At 56.6% G+C, this 15,689-nt stretch overlaps 2 protein-coding genes across 3 annotated transcripts; both read right to left on the bottom strand.

Annotated features, from left to right (window-relative positions):
• Window positions 1-3,957: 3,957 nt before the first annotated feature.
• Ccdc194 (coiled-coil domain containing 194) lies at window positions 3,958-10,184 on the bottom strand. 2 transcript variants are annotated; one of them, XM_063228075.1, is made up of 4 exons: window positions 6,689-10,184; window positions 5,641-5,737; window positions 5,171-5,303; window positions 4,336-4,609 (listed from the first exon to the last, which is right to left on the bottom strand). In XM_063228075.1, exons 1-4 carry the CDS (start codon window positions 7,010-7,012, stop codon window positions 4,471-4,473), a joined length of 693 nt encoding a protein of 230 aa, XP_063084145.1. In that variant the 5' UTR covers window positions 7,013-10,184; the 3' UTR covers window positions 4,336-4,470. The 2 variants fall into 2 exon arrangements, with proteins under 2 accessions (XP_063084144.1, XP_063084145.1); XM_063228074.1 differs by having other exon boundaries at window positions 3,958-4,609; window positions 5,171-5,737.
• Window positions 10,185-10,324: 140 nt separating this feature from the next.
• Window positions 10,325-13,468, bottom strand: Bst2 (bone marrow stromal cell antigen 2). The gene is made up of 5 exons (XM_003464252.5): window positions 13,043-13,468; window positions 12,123-12,198; window positions 11,908-11,968; window positions 11,586-11,707; window positions 10,325-10,606 (listed from the first exon to the last, which is right to left on the bottom strand). Exons 1-4 carry the CDS (start codon window positions 13,292-13,294, stop codon window positions 11,587-11,589), a joined length of 510 nt encoding a protein of 169 aa, XP_003464300.1. The 5' UTR covers window positions 13,295-13,468; the 3' UTR covers window positions 10,325-10,606; window position 11,586.
• Between the last annotated feature and the right edge of the window lie 2,221 nt (window positions 13,469-15,689).

The raw sequence follows: 15,689 nt of genomic DNA, 5'->3' as shown, positions 1-15,689 counted from the left end.
CTGGGCTGGCAGGAGGGACGGACATGGGGTGCTGGGCAGGGAGAGATGACCTTGCCACTAGCCACCCCTATACAGAGACAGGGCGGGTGTGGGGTCTGTTGTCCCTGCCACCAGGCAGTGGGCAGGGGTCTGTGGCCACAAGGAGGGGGCCAGGGTGTCGCCACCACCTGCCGGTGGGGAAGGAGGAAGTTCCCAGGGTGGCAGGAAGCCCCTTCGACCTTCAGCCTCTGCAGCCACCAGCGATTCCTGCTGGGGCTGGGGGCGGGAGCCCAACCAGGCAAGAGTCTGGTTGGCCAGGCAGGGCCCAGGGGAGGCCATGGGGATGGGTGACAGGTGAGGCCCGATGCCATCTCAAATGTGTGACCCCAGTCCAGCGAGTTCCTCTCTCCCAGCCTCAGTTTCAAGTGAAGAGGAAACAAAACGTGAAATGTGACTGAAAAATGCAGTGTGTGGACAAGTTTTACAAGATTTCATAACTGAAAGCCCCATTGCCATGAGTTCCCCCCAAAATACTTCCTTTTTTTCTTTTTCTTTTTGAGACAGGGTCTCACTATGCAGTTCAGGCTGGTCTTGAACTTTCAAGAACCCTCCTGCCTCAGCCTCCTGAGTGCTGGCATTGCAGGAGTGCATCACCACCGCAGGCTTTTTGTTGTTGTTTGCTTTTTTTTTTTCTTAATTGGTACCAGGGCTCGAACTCACAACTGCGCACTTGCAAGGCAGGCTTATACCACTGAGCTAAATCCTCAGCCTGAGTTTGTTTGCTTTTTGAGACAGGGTCTCATTATGTAGTTCAGGGTGGATTTGAATTATTTGTGTAGCCAGGCTGCTCTTGAACTCCGGATGATACACCTGTCTCAGCCTCTTGAGTGCTGGGATTGCAGGAGTGTGCCTCAGTGCCTGGCTCACTGTCATTGGTTTTCAAAGGCACTGTTCACCCCATGTTTAGTCACCCCTTGTTGTGAGTGGTGTAGTGCCACCGTCAGGGCCGGGCCATGCTTGGTCTTAGCCAGTGGTGACTGTGGGGGGACAGGGTAAACTGAGACCTCTTGGGCCTTGCCTGGCACCCGTGCCGCCTTAGTGATGGGGACTGGAAGGAGCGCTGTGACCACGCAGGGTTGCCGTGGGGCAACCAGGCCCCCTCCGGGAAGTGTGACAGCCCATGTGTGCTTGAACCTCCAGGAGGTGCCCATGCGTGCCTGCAGATGTAAAGGTGACAGAGGGGATGGTGCCCGGGACCCCCTGGATGGCTGGAGGAGGCTGTCATGCTGTGCAGAGCAGGGGTAGAGGCGGGGGCACCACGGCTTTGGAAGACCTCACCCCTTCCCAGGACCCCAGGCCTGGCAGCCCGTCTGGTCACCCCCCAAGCTCTGTTTGGGGACCGGGCTTTTCGGGGTGGCCCAGACAGAGCTCACACTTTAATCCTCCTGTCTGCTTTCTGGGGTGACCTGTGTGACTCCATCTGACTCAGATGTGATTTTCAATCTTCTTCCCTCATTGGACAAAGAATTAGAAATTATCTGGCGCCCCTCCAAAACAGCAGAAGCAAAGGTGCATGGCAGGCACAAGGAACCCCCCCCCCCCCGTCTTGGGGTGGGAGCAGCACAGTGGCTAGCACGCACCTGAGTGTGGGAGGCCTTGAGCTTCATCCTGAACACTGACAAAGCACAGATAAAGGCCAGAGAAGGGAGGGCGTCTCAGAGACGAGGCTCGGAGCAAACTCAGCCAGATCCGCTGGTAACTTTTCTATTAATAAAAACTTAGCTAGGAACCGGGAGTGGTGGCGCATGACTGTCATCCCAGCACTCTCGAGGCTGAGGCAAGAGGATCTTTGTGAGTTTGAGGAGGCAAGGAGGGTGGCAAAGTAGAGCCCAGCCTGGGCAATTTAGTAGTTTAGTGAGACCCTGTCTCAAATATTTAAAATGTTTTTAAAGGGCTGGGGCGTGGCTGAGTGGCCAGGGTCTTCTTCCTCAAGGCGGCCACCTCACATGTCCTGCTGGCTGTCGACAACGTGTGCTTCAGTGATTGCATGACTCATGGCCCGGCCAGCGGGGTCCAGGTCCCTCAAACAGACTTGGAGCCGTCCCCACTGCATCCCTCAGGGAATCCGAGAGGGCGCGGGCACTCACACCATCACAGGCCGGCGCCTGGCCAACGCAGGTTTTTTCCTGAGAGCCATTTGTCACGGTCACAGGAAGCTCTGCCAGGGAACCGCTCTTCCCCAGGGTCATCGGGTCACCCTTGGCCTCCCCCCCCCCCCCTCTGTTTTTTCTAAGCGGAAAACAATCAATTGGGGTGAGTTGTTTGCTTGGCTAGAGGGAGGGAGGCTGGCTGGAGGAAGTGGACTGGTGTCACTGGCTGGAACGTGACTGTTGAAGGCCCTAGGAGAGGAGAGGTGAGGTGAGGGGAGGGGAGGAGAGGAGAGGAGAGGAGAGGAGAGGAGAGGAGAGGAGAGGAGAGAAGAGTTAAAGTCCCAATGGCCAGAAGGCTTTATTTATTCCAGGGCTGGGACCAAGCCAGGGACTCACACGCCTGCTACACCCTGCCCTTTTTACATTTTCAGAGAGGTCTCCCGAATTCCCCAAGCTGCCCAGGCTGTGCTGGGGCTTTTGACCCTCCTGCCTCAGCCTCCGAGGTGGTGGGGTGACTGGCATGGACACCATACCCAGCTCAGAGTGGTGTCTCCCTGAGGTTCCACACCCCTTCTGTCATGGTTGCTGGTATTAGAGGGACCCCAACAGCCGACTTAGATGGGGAGAGTATGCAGGAGACAGCAGAGATGGATGCAGGGACCCTCAGAGCCCGGCGTAAAATCCCAGCACTCTTGAGGCTGAGGCAGATCTGGCCTATCTAGTGAGACCCTGTCTCTAAAAACAAAATAAAACAACAAAAACAAGAAGGGGAAGAGAGCAGCAACAAAAAAAGAGGCCCGTTCTGCAATTCTAGTGCTTCAGGAAGCTGAGACAGGAGCATCTGGAATTTAAATCCTGCCCAGAAACTTTATGAAGACCTAGGGAAATAATGGGGGCCTGGGGGTGTAGCTCAGCGGTAGGGCATCCCTAGGTTTGAGCACCAATTGCCCTGCCAAAAAGGAGAGACTGAGACAGAGACAAGGAGAGACAGACAGAGACAGAGAGAGGTAGAGACAGAGACTCACTAGGGAAACTGGAGTGTGAGAGAGAATGCCGAGCGCTCACCTAGCTGAGGACACAGACCTGAGTGGTCACAGAAGGAGGTCGAGGCAGGAGGGTGCAGGCCCTGCGGGGCTGCTCTGTGGGTGGGGCAGGTCACACTGGTAGCCCTTGATCTGGGTCACCGCAGTCCTGGTGACCCGGGTACCTCCCTGGGCTGAGCCAGGGTCTCAGACTGGATCTCCGGGATCCCGCAATGAGCCCACGACGACCCAGCAGAGCAGCGGCTGCGACCGTGCCACTCCGCCTCAGTAAGCCCAGGCGCCACGGCATCTGCGGGCTGGGGCGGCCTCTGGTGGCCACGCGCGAGACAGCACTCACGCACCCTGTCCCAAACCGGTCCCCCCCTCCCATCTTTCTCAGTCCTTTCCTCTATATGTCTTATTTTCTCTCTCAGTCTCTCTCTCTCCTCCACCTTCTCCCTTTTTCTCCCTTCTCTCTCTCTCCTTCCTTCCCTCTTTTTGGTTTGGTTTGAGACAGGGTTTCACTATGCAGCCCGGGCCTGCCTCGAACTTGCAGCGGTCCTCCTGCCTCAGCCTCCCGACAGGTGAGCGCCCCTGCACCTGGCTCATTCTTGCATCCCTCCTTCTCACCGCGACCATCCCGACCTCCCGCAAGTGAGCTCCAGGACCAGGCACCCCCAAGCCCCGAGTGGGTGGGGGACAACAGGCAGGACAGGCTACAGAGGTACCCACGCCCAGCCCGAGGCAGTTTTAAAGCTTTAAAAAATTTATTTTTAAAAGGCAATAATGCAAAAAAGGCAATAATGCAAGTGTATGATTTTTTAAAATACAGGCTGTATAAAAAAGATACAAAAAACAAAAGACACATAGGACCGTGGGGCCGTCTCCCAACCCCTGAGCCCCGATTCCCTCGCCAGAGGCCTTGCCGGCACCATCTCCTGCGGTCTCATGACAGCGCGCGGGGCCAGCATGGCTGTGTGTTAAAGTGCACGGGGGGGGGGCACTCCTTGCTTTGCCCATGTTGGGTCTGGTACCATGCGACCCTCCCGCCTCGGCCTCCTGAGTCCCTCGATGACTGCCCCTCCCCCCGCACCAGCTTTTATTTGCACCTTTGTTTCTTGGTCCTGATCGCGCTGATTGCTTTCTGTAGGATCAGCCTCACGCGGGCCTGAGCTCGCAGCGGACTCCGTGGGTCTCAGATTCCCCGTCTGGGGGCCAGGAGCGAGTGTTGGAGACAAGTGCACAGTCTTCTTCCCGCGCCGTTTTCCTTCGGGGCGCTGGTGGGTGTCGTCCCGCTGGCTCCGCGTCGTTCCGGGAACTCAGTCTCGCACGCGATGCGGCGGCCGCCGGCAGCCACCGGAGGGCCCAGGCCGAACGCGCGTCCGCGGCTGGGGTCGCGACCCTGAGCGTGGCCGGGGTCCTCGGCGCTGGGGGCCTAGCGCGGCCTCCAAGGCGGAGCTGCGGGCAGAGGGCGTCTGCAGGGGCCACGCCAGGCCCCACCGGCGCCCGACAGAACAGCCCTTGGGAGCCCCTGCTCCGCCCCCCCCAGGCCCCCAAACCACCTACTCTTATGTCGGCGCGACTCTATTTTATCTGTGCCCTTCCGTGCCCCGTTATCTACCGGGGCACTGACCTCCAATTTGCTCTCTCTCTTTTCTTTTGAAACAACGTCTCACTAAGGCCTGGAAGTGTGGCGATCCTTCTGCCTCAGCATCCCGAGTGCCTTGATTCCAGGCGTGCGCCCCAACACCCAGCCCCAATTTGCTGTAGATCCCAGCCTTCAGACTGCCAGCTCCAACGGCGGGGGTGGCCTTCGCTCCCAGAGAAACCCCCACCATCACCCACCCCTCTTCTACTCCCTGTCCCTAGGGAAGTGTCCCAAAGCCCCGCCCACTCCCGCATCTCTTCCAGCCCGCCTAAACCACACCCGAAGCGCTGATTGGCCGAACGAACGAGACGCTGCAGTTATTGGCTCTGCATCCGGTTTGACCGTCCCCCGCGGGCCCGCCTCTTACTCACACGCGCTCCCGTAGCACCGCCTCCCGGGCCCCGCAGGCTTCGCGCTCCGCCTCGGCCGCGCCTGCATGCTGTTGTGCTTTCTCCCGCTGCCGCGAGGCCTCCGCAGCCGCCGCCTCCCAGCTCGCAAGAGCCTCTGCTGGCGCAGGAGCGGGGTTGGGGGCTCAGAGTCGCAGGGGGCGCAGGGGTGAGGTCGGTGGGCGCAGCAGCAGAGTCTGCGGGCGGGGCAGGGAGCGGGGAGCCGCGCGCCCGAGCCCGCACCCCCCTCCCCCGCACACCTGTCCCAGGCGAAGCTAATCCGCGGTTTGCGCGGCTCTGCACCATCTCGCGCCTCGGCAGGGGGCGCTGGAGTCTCAGGGGGCGCTGGAGTCTCGCGCGCGCACTTCCAGGGGCGGTGGTGCGCGGTCCCCCGTTCCGGGTCTGGGATCCTGGGCCCCTCCCGCCGGCTAGGCCCGGCCCCGCCCCCAATGCACCTGTCAGCGCCTGGTTCTCCAGCCCCAGCCGGGTCTCCCGTGCTCTGGCCTCGCGCGTCTCAGTCTCCAGCGCCTTCATCTCTGTCTGCATCCTGCTCTGTGGGCGGGAGGATGTGACCCGGGCCGCCCTCCCAGGGACGATGACACCCCGGCCGCTCCCAGGCCCTTGCTTGGATCAGCAGAAAAGGGCGCGGTCTGGTTCTCCCCGGGAACAGCAGCTTGGGCCACCTCGCTGAACTGCACCCCAAATCCTTCTTTAGTTGTCATTTTGAGACGGGGTCTCGCTAAATGGCTAAGTTGTCAGGTTGAGCTGGAACACGCGATCCTGCCTCAGCCTGCCTGAGTGCTGGGATGACGGGCGTGGGCCAGGCTTGGGTTTTCTTTATTTTCTTATTGATTGCAGGGCCTGGGGTGGAATCCAGGGCCCGGCGAAGTGTGGGCTGCATCCCCGGCCCAGGCTACTCCACAGTCACTCAATAAATGCAAGCTACTGGGTTTGAGGATGGTTGGTCAATGACGCTGTGGGCTGGGGAGGGTTATTACGGAGTCCGCCTCGAAGGGCGCGCCGGCGGTATCTCCACAAGAGGCCAGTTTTAGTCTCCTAATTACAGGTGACACAAGTGTTCCTCTCCCAAAATAGTACGGCCAGGAACGGACTTGGGACTCGAGTGGGCATTGAGTCAGCACAGCCCCTTCCCTGGCGGGTCCTGGGGTGTCCCCAGCCGCCGTTTATTTTATTCTTTGTTTATTTGTTTGTTTAAGAAGAGGTCTCTCTGCAGTTCAGGCTGGCCTGGAACTCTCGAAGACCCTCCTGTCTCAGCTTCCCAAGCGCTCAGATTACAGGCATGTGCGAGCCTGCTCAGCCCGGCCACTGTTTATAGAGCAAATAGCGAAGTGAAGCCTTTTTTAATCACAAGGTGGAGTCCAGGAATTGCAAGGATCATAAAAGACTTGGGGAAACTGAGGCACAGGCAAGGGAACTTAGGAACACGTATGCACCCCCCACCGCCGCACTATAGACCTCCCGACTCCCCACCTTCTCGCCTACCTGGCGCCCCTCGAAATCCTTCAGCGCCTGCTCCAGCTCCTCTCGGACGCGCTCTGCCTGCCTCAGCCTCCCCATCAAAGTCTCCTCGCGCTGCGCAGCGTCAGCCAGCCGGCGCCGAAATTCTTCAAGATCCAGTATCGGGTCCCTGGTCGGCGAAGTGGCGTTGGCCTCCGGGTCAGGACAGCTTGGGCGCCGGGCCGTTGAGGCCGCCAGGTTCCAGGCCACCAGGGCCCCGCCCGCCGCTGCCGCTGCCAAGAACAGGGCGGCCCCGCACAGCGCGAGCGCCCGCCACGCGCGTCCCGGCTCCGGCCCAGGCCCAGCCATGCGCGCAACGACGCTGCGCGGCCACCAGTGGCACCTGGGGCGCGGCGACACCACGCCGGCCCGGCCGCCCGCTCCGCCCCGCGCTAGCCCTGAGCGGGAGGGGCGCTCCGGACTCAGGAGCCGCTGGGCCTCTGCGCCCTGCTGAATCCTGGAACACAGTCACAGCACCGACGCACAGTGCTCCCAAGGGGATCCACGGGGGTCTGTGTAACCTGTCTCCACCCTGGGCACGGGGACACTGAGGCCGAGACCTGGAGCGTGGGGCTGCGAAGGTGCTGCGGGGACCAAGGACTCTCTCTACAGTCAGCCTGGCGACCAGGGTGAGCACATCACCCAGTGGACAACTGCAGGCTCCTTGCCCCTCCATCCCCTCTCAGTCCCCCTCCCCGCTGTCTCTGCAGCTGGACCCATCCACCTTGACTTCCTTTCTTTCCCTTCTCTTCCCTCCCACCCCAGTCTTCCTGCCCCAGGCCCTTTACACGGAGCCCACTCCATCTGAGCCATCTCCTCCCTCTTTCCCAGGCTGCTGAATCCTCAAGGCTTAGTCTCCTCCCTAGCCCAGCCCCACCCTTTCCTGTCACCTTACCTTTCCGACAGCCCACTGCCTACCCAGCACACTAGGTGAGCACCTGTTCACCGTGTGCCAAGGCTGAGGCAGTGTGAGATAATCCTCCTGCCTCAGCCTCCCGAGGTCTTCTCACCCAGGGGTGGGACACAGTTTGGGGCCTGAGCCCCGGGAAGAAGGAGGTTGTCAGGAGAAAAGCTGAATGCAGAAAGTTCTTGGGCTGGGGATTTAGCTCAGCGGCATAAGTGCCTGCCTTGCAAGCAGGCAGTCGTGAGTTCGATCCCTGATACCGATAAAAACGAAAAAGACAAAAAAGAAAAGAAAAGAAAGTTCCCCTTTCCAAGGATGGGGGCGAACAGGTCACATTGTCAGATCACTGTTCACCAGCACGGTACCGTGGGGGTGGGGCATAGCGACAGGGCCTCCCGGGGACCTCACAGGGCTCGAATTGGGCCGGGTGGAGGTGTAGTGGGGAGAAGGAGCGAGATCTGAGTGGGGATTGCTTCCTGCACAGAAACTCGCTTCAGGCGGTTGGGGGGGTTGCCTGGCAGAAATGACCTGTCGGATCCCCTGGCCAGACCCGATTTCCTTACCTGCCTGGAACCGGTGCGGGGGAGGTGCTGTCACCTGCAGGTCCCCAGGAGCTCATCACTGGGCCGGTCCCACTCCCCCGCACCGTCCCACTCCCCCGCACCGGAGGACAGAGGCTTGAGGTCGAGTGTCCTGAAGAGGGTGCACCCCAGGGACACAGAGGATGGCGTTTTTGCAACGCTATCTGATGCAGGGGTGGAACCCAGGGCCTTTGCACAGAGCTGCATTCTCAGCCTTCTAGGTGATTTTTAAACTTTTGACCTAGGATCTCTAAGTCTCTAAGCTGTCCGGGCTGGGCTGGAACTGATGACCCTACTGCCTCAACCTTCCAGTGCTAGATGACAGAGGACCCCCACTCTGTTTTCTCCTGTTGCTGCCTGGAGTGGGGTACAGTACAGGTGTCTAGTGGGGTAGGCGTTGGGCTCCAAGCAGGACGTTATAATTATGGTCAGACTCGGTTTCCCAGCCATGGGTCCTCCTTCCTGTCCAGGGGTGGGTCTTACCCTGCTCATACTCCTGGCACCGGGCCTCACCTCCGATGACAGGCATCACACCACCATCAATGAGATGGTCACTCCAAATAGACTTCCCTTGCTCCAGGTTATGGGATGCAAACCCCAGGTGGGCAGCTCCCCAGGCAAGGGCCCTCCACACCAGTACCCTGTTTCAGAAGAGGAAGCCAGGCGTGCTGCCACACCTGTCATCCCAGCACTCTGGAGGCTGAGGCAGGAGGATTGCTGCAACTTTAAAACCAGCCTGGGCTACAAAAGGAGCTCAAAGCCAGCCTGAACTTGCATGGTGAGACCCTGTCTCAAAAAAAAAAAAAACAAAACTAAACAAAAATAAATAGGATGAAGCCAGATGGAAGACACACAGCAGATCCAGAGGAGGCACTTGGAAGGCAAACAGCATTATTGTCACCAGCAGGCTGGTGGAAATCAGTTCCAAATCGCCAGCCCTGTCTTGGGGTTAAACAGACATTTATACAGGTGGTTAGCAGAAAATTCAAGAAGGCTAATAACAGGATATTCTATAGTTAGCTACATATTGTCTTGTCATCCGTAGATAGGCAGATTTATTTCAGGAAAGTGAGTTGGGGGGTTTCCATCCTATCGCAGGAAGGTCAGGGCCAGGGTGAACAGGAAGACTCAATCACTCAAACTGAGCCAAGCTGACTCCTGGGAACCTCGGGCTGGAGGACAGAGCCGGGCCTTTGTTGGTGTCATGCTTATCTCACAAGCTGATGCAGGCGTGAGTTTTGCCATGCTGTAAGTATGGAAATGGGCCCGACCTGCCTTTCCTGCCCTTGAACAGAGTGGCAGACTAAGTTTTAAAATTTCCTTTACACTCTGAGGCGGCAGCCAGGGGACAGCTACACACCTCCCCTGCCTGGTGTGGTGCCACACACCTACCCAGCCCAAATGTCCCCTGCTGGGTTGGGCAGCAGCAGGGTGGATTTGGCGCCCTCTTGCAGTGACCATTGGGCATTGTGGGAACTGAGGACACAGCAGAAATCTGGGACCTAAGACTCCAGGCTGCATTCTCACGGGCAGGAAATTGCAGGTTCAGGAGAACTTGGAGGAAGAAAAATTTGGGGCAGGAATAGACTGCACAGCCTGGATGAAGGGTGGTCTTTCCATCCATGGGGACTGTACCTGTTACTTTTGAAGACTTTTCTGATTTTTTTTTTTTTTTTTACCGGTACCAGGGATCAAACTCAAGACCACGTACTTGCAAGGCAGGCGCTTATGCCGCTGAGCTAAATCCCCAGCCCCTTGAAGACTTTTCTGAAGAGGGGGTCCCAGTGTGGGTTGCTGCAGTATGAATAAGAGCTTGAGGAATAGAGACATTTTGACAGAGGCTAGGCCTAAATGCGCCTATGGGTGGTGGTTTAAACCCAAACCCAGTGCTTCCTGCAGCAGGCAGGGAAAAGCAGGACAGTTACCCCCCAGCCTCAGTTTCCCCACTAGGACCAGGGAGAGGGCAGGAACACAATGTGTGTTCTTTGGGCCCTGCCAGGTTCTGAGCTTGCTTTGGAGGGTAGCTGGGTGGTAGGACTTCAAGGTGTAGGTGCAGCAGGGTCCCCAGCCTCACCCACAGGGGCTACCCCTGAAGTCCAGTGGGGGGCAGCGACGCTCTGGGAACCTGAGAGCAACTTCTTTTCTCTAGAAACCGTGTTTATTTTTTTGGAACAGAAAGGCCCTAGAAGAAAGGGACCCCTCAGCCTTGACAGTGAGAAGCAGAAGCAGGTGCCCTCATCCCACCCCATAGAAGGGTTTTCCATCTGGAGACATAGCCCAGTTCCTCTCCACCATACCCAGCCCCAGACTGCCCCTTCCCTCCAAACCCAAACCATGCTGCCCGTTCATCCTGCAGAACTGTCGGTCAGGGGACTTCGAAGCCAAAAGAGCTGGAACCAGATTGGCGCACACTGCAGCCTAAAATGGATTAGGAAAAATGTGATTTCATACAGTGGAGTACTACTCAGCCCTAAAGGTTAAGCTAGAGACATTTCTAGGTGAATGGATGCAACCTGAGATCACACTCTTCAGTGAAACAAATCAGACACACATGTGTAAGTACTGCATCCTTTGCTAGTGGGAGCAAGTGTAAACCAGATTCAAATGCGTAATAGACAGCTGGAGTTATAGCTCAGCGGCACAGCGCCTGCCTGGCAAGCACGAGGTTGTGAGTGTGATCCCTGGTACCAAAAACAAAACAAAACAAAACAAAACAAAACAAAAAAAACAAGCAAAAATGTATAACAGATACTGAGAAATAGGAAAAAATGTTCAAATAGGAAGGAAAACAAGAACAGGAGGAGGGAGGAAAAAAGGAAGTGACAAGAAAAAATAGAAGAAAATGGAAACAAAACTTGTAAATGAGGGGAAGAGGTGTTGAAAGGAAGGGACTGGGAAAAGACAGAGCACCTACAACTTCGCTACGATGAATGTTATCACTATGTATATTTAAAATGTACTAATAAGAAAAAAAAAGAAAGCGAGAGACATTTTTAAAAATTTGTAAAACAGGACTGGGGATTTAGCTCAGCGGCATAAGGGCCTGCCTTGCAAGCAGGCAGTCGTGAGTTCGATCTCTGGTACCGATAAAAAGGAAAAAGACAAAAAAAAAAATTTGTAAAACAGATGAAGACTCAGCAGAGGGGGGCCCCGCCCAATCCCCGCCCCTCCCCTCCCACCCAGGCCCCTCCCTCCCCGCCCAGGTCCCGCCCCCTCTTTCCCCTCCAACCAAGGACCCGCCCCTCCCACCCGGAATCCGCCCACCAAGGCCTGGCCACGCCCCTCCCGCGCTAGTGAGGGCGGGCTTTTCCCTGCAGGGTGCAAATCAGACGCCTGGGGGCCCGACCCCAGCCACCCTCCCCGGGCCGCCCTCTCCTCACTGGCGTGCTCCACAGACCTCAGGACCGCAGCGCAGCCAGGCTCAGCAGCAGAAGCATCGCCAGCACCAGGCCGATGGAGATGGCCAAGGGGCGGGCCGAGTTTTTGGGACCCATTTGGCGGGCGGCATTGAGCTCATTCCTGGGGTGCAGATGAGGCAATCAGGCAGCTGCCGGCCGGGCCGGCCTTCTGCTCCCCTCCACGGCGGACACGCTGCCCTCCCTGGGACTCGCCTTTACACCCAGGCGGCACGGATGTTGCAGGCTGGGGGGGGGGGTCCTGGGCTCAGGGAAGAGGTGCTGGGTGAGGGGTGTGGTCTGACTTGGACTGGGATCTCTGACCTGAGGTGCTGCTCCCTCTCCTGAGACTCTTGCAGCTTCCGCTTTAAATCCGTGATTTCATCTAGGTTACAGCGCCGGGTCTCTCAACACGTGGCCCTGCCCCTCGCCCGGAGACCATGCCCTCCCACGTGGTCCCGCCCACCCGGCCGGTGGCCGCAAGCCCCGTCAGCCCCACCCCCACCCCTTGCGCAAGCCCCACATTTTGCCCTTCTCACCCCTCAGGTCCTGCATTTGTTCCTGCTGCTTCTGCACTTGAGTTTTCGTGTTGGTCAGGGTCGCATTCAGTTTTTCCTGTGACAGAGCCAAGGATCAAAAGCAGGTTCTGAGCCGTGCGTGGTGATGACACATGTAAATCCTCCCAGTGGTCCGAAGACTGAGGCAGGAGGATTGCCACGAGTTCCAGTCAGTCTAGACTATATAGAGGGTTCAAGGATAGTCTGGACTACAAAGCAAAACCCTGTCTCAAAAAGCAGACAAACCAAAAACAAAATCCCCAAGCAGTTCTGGCCCTGGTGGACGGGTGCTGACTGCTGTCCTGGGCCCGATGGCCCGCCGCAGGGTCTGTCCTCAGAGGCGCTGCAAGCCAAGCCCTCTGCGAGGTCCCCTCCTACCCTCTTCTCTGCGCCTCGATTTCCAGCCCCACAGGCTTGGCCCACCGGAGCTGCCAATAGGCCTGTGACCCTTGCAGTGGGGTTTGAAGGCCCCCCATATGAGCATCTGCAGGTCTTCCCCCAAACTGCATAGAAATTTCCAGATTCTCTGTGTGATTCTGCAAGATTGAGCTAGTGCTTGCCAGAAAGGTCCCCACCCACTCTGGGTATCTGGGCCCTGTCGGATGTCTATTGAGGGTTTCCAGTTTCCCCACACCAGTGCCCTGAGGGAGTTCAGAGCTCCCTCCAAGTCCCTGAGGGATTACTGACGCCCCTGATGCCTATGTTGCCTGCAATGCCCACATCAGAGACCCAGAGAGAATTCAGATGTCCCCAAACTCAGGCATATGCACCAGGCCCTTGTGATGTAGGAGATCAGGAACAGTTTCCAGGCCACCCTATCTTCCCCCAGGTGCCTCAGCGGTTTCCGGGGAGGGTTTCCCGCCCTCCTGCTCTGCGCTCCCTGCAGGAGTTTCCCGGCTCACCATTGTCCTGTTGCAGGTGGTCTGGTCCTCTCGCCAGACCTGCCAGGCCATGCTCAGCTGGCTGCGCAGGTGATTGGTGACGTTGCGGCACTTTTCCTCCGCCCGGAGGCCACTTTGGCAGGCTTCGCTGTGGACTTGCACTAAAAAGTGCATCAGGGCTACTGCTGTCGCCACCAGCAGGAGCACCAAACACCCGAGCGCGAACAGCAGCTTGATGTGCCTGCGGTCCTTGCCATTCCACTTGTCGTCCATGAGCAGCGGAGAGAAGGAGTAAAAAGAGGGAGGCAGAAGGATCGGATGGAACGGCAACTGACCGCGCGAAGAGACACTCTGCGCTGGGGACCGCACCTCCTCAGCCTGGGGGACTTCCCGGCAATTCTAGGCGCCTGTATTAGCATAGGGGGCTTTCCGGCCAGTAGTAGGCCGCCTCTCATTAGCATAGGTGGCTTCCTGGCCAATTGCAAGTTGCAGAACTGCCTTCAGCAGCCCCCGCCCGGCGAGGTTAGACTTTCTTTTTTTTTTTTTTTTTTTTGAGGTTAGACTTTCAGTTTCGGGTTCCTAGTGGGAGCTGCGCGCTGCATTCCTGTTCTCTGGCTCTGCCTCGGGATGCTGCGTGCCAGGAGTAGGCCAGATAGCGCCAAGGGAGAGACTGGGGCTGGCCACACCCCCGCCTCCGTCCTGAACTCCCCTGGCGCTCGCTTCATTTCCACCCACGAAGGAGAGGCCAGCCAGCATCGTAGGTCCAGCTCCCAGCCTGGGACTCAGGCTGCGGAGCTGGGGGTGGGGGGGACCCAAGACCTGGACTTTGCGCTCAGGAGCCTTCAGAGAGACTCAACACCACGCTGCACCAGCCCAGAGGCCTAGGGAGCCGCGGAGGGTGTGTGCAAGAGGGCAGCTACAGAAGCCGGGCCAAGCCGACCAACGCTCCCATGGTGTGGACTTATCAGGGCCACTTCCTAACGAGTGGACGGCCAAGGCTTAAACAAAAGACAAGTGATGTTAGAGCTCCAGGAGGCTCAAAGCCCTCCAGCAGAATTCTATATTCTCTGGTGCCTGTCCTACTCTAAGAAAATAGCTTGGTTATATGTGTATTATAGCAAACCTGTAAAGTGGCTTACTAAATGTGTTTTTTTATCCTTTTTCCCTAACTGATATGTTAAGTGACCTAAATTGATATGTTGAGCAACACTCTCCTCTGTAAAGAATTGCAAGAATCTCACCTAATTGGTATGTTAACCATTGTTGCCCTCTACAAACTACAGAAGTTGTGCTAAAACAAGCTAACAAGGGTTGTTAATCACTGTTAGGTGCCTCTATTCTCCGCTAAAGAGCTAACGAAAACTAGAATGGCTCATTAATTTACAGTTGTTTAAAGTAACCTGCTTGTGTGCAGAGAGATTTGCGTTTGAGTTTAACCCTTTACCCTGACCTTGACACATAACCGCGGTTTTCTGTTCTGTATGGCGCCTTATTACCTCCCTCTCCCCTCACCTATTTATCTAAGCCATAAAGAATTTGGGTTTCTGGTGACCTCTTCCCGACCCGGTGATGATCTGTCATAAAATGAGCCCACCCCAATTTTAAGAACTGTTTAGCTTCAAAGAAATTACCGGGAAATACTATGGCCCAAACCCCAATCGGTGCTTTCCTTTTGTTCTGTATGCATCAAATGAGTTAGATATCAGATCTTTGTAAAACTTAAGTTTCAGCTTCTTGTAACTCTTGACCCCTTTGTACCCACTAGAGAAAACGAGCTGTCCTGGGATAATTAACTGTCCACTTTCTTCCCCAAATATTGCTGCAGATGTGCCACTCCGAGATAATGTCAGTCTGTAGGATGGGAGTAATTTGAGAAACACCAGAAACTCCCGAGATTGTCAGAGCTAAGTGGACAGCAATACAGTTTCCAGACTTGGGTCAACAAGTTTGATGGCTCTGCAGGTTTCTTTGTCTCCCCCCACCCTTTTCCTCCAGCCTCTTTTTAAAGTCCTCCCTTCAGTCTCTGGGGGACAGTCTCCAAATTGGCTCCTGGAGACTGGTCGCCAGGCCTGGAAATAAAGCCTTTGCCACTTAAATTTTCGGTCTCTTGCCTCCTTGGATTTTATACCGGGGCCCAAGTTATAACAGTGCCCAGTATTTACAAAGGGAGGGGATACTGAAGAAAGCATAGGGACTGAGCAGGACCTTGGAAGTCGGGTCAAACACAGCCCCAAGTAGTCAGTTATGCTAATAGGAGGACTGTCTCCTCTCCAGGCTGACAGTTACTGCAGGAAGGAGACCTGCAGTCACAGTCCCTATCTAGTTAATTGGGGTTGGAGCCAGGGATCCTCAGCTGTGGCCTTGTCCAGTCCTTGGAGGTGTCCCTGGCATTGTGGGCCACTACAGGCCTCAGACAGGCCCCGTGATTCAGAGGTCCACTCACTGTGAGTCCGCTGCCCATCTCCAGTCAGGGGGCCTCAACCTGGGACACTCACAGATAAACATGAGAAGCCAGTTAGTTAATTTTATTTTATTTCATTATTTTTATTTTGTCTTTTTCGTTTTTATCGGTACCAGGAATCGAACTCACAACCGCACACTTGCAAGGCAGGCGCTTATGCCACTGAGCTAAATCCCCAGCCCCCAATTAGTTAATTTTAAATCCTGC

This window comes from Cavia porcellus, unplaced genomic scaffold (genome assembly GCF_034190915.1).
Source record: "Cavia porcellus strain 051 isolate PalLab524CR breed Dunkin Hartley unplaced genomic scaffold, mCavPor4.1 scaffold_17, whole genome shotgun sequence".
Lineage (NCBI taxonomy): Eukaryota > Metazoa > Chordata > Mammalia > Rodentia > Caviidae > Cavia > Cavia porcellus.
The sequence above is the reverse complement of the archived record's forward strand: the minus strand, read 5'-3'. Positions and strand labels throughout refer to the sequence as shown.

Bases quoted from the DNA above. Each gene is read 5' to 3' on its own strand.
- Ccdc194 (XM_063228074.1), bottom strand. From the start codon at position 7,012: ATGGCTGGGCCTGGGCCGGAGCCGGGACGCGCGTGGCGGGCGCTCGCG. The intron at 5,738-6,688 runs GTAGGCGAGAAG...TCCCGCCCACAG, and splicing joins AGGATTTCGAGGGGCGCCAG to AGCAGGATGCAGACAGAGAT. The intron at 4,610-5,170 runs GTGAGTAAGAGG...CTCTGCCCGCAG, and splicing joins GCGGTGCTACGGGAGCGCGT to CTCCGCCTTGGAGGCCGCGC.
- Bst2 (XM_003464252.5), bottom strand. From the start codon at position 13,294: ATGGACGACAAGTGGAATGGCAAGGACCGCAGGCACATCAAGCTGCTG. The intron at 12,199-13,042 runs GTGAGCCGGGAA...GCTCTGTCACAG, and splicing joins CCACCTGCAACAGGACAATG to GAAAAACTGAATGCGACCCT. The intron at 11,708-11,907 runs GTCAGAGATCCC...TCTGCACCCCAG, and splicing joins GAGAGGGAGCAGCACCTCAG to GAATGAGCTCAATGCCGCCC.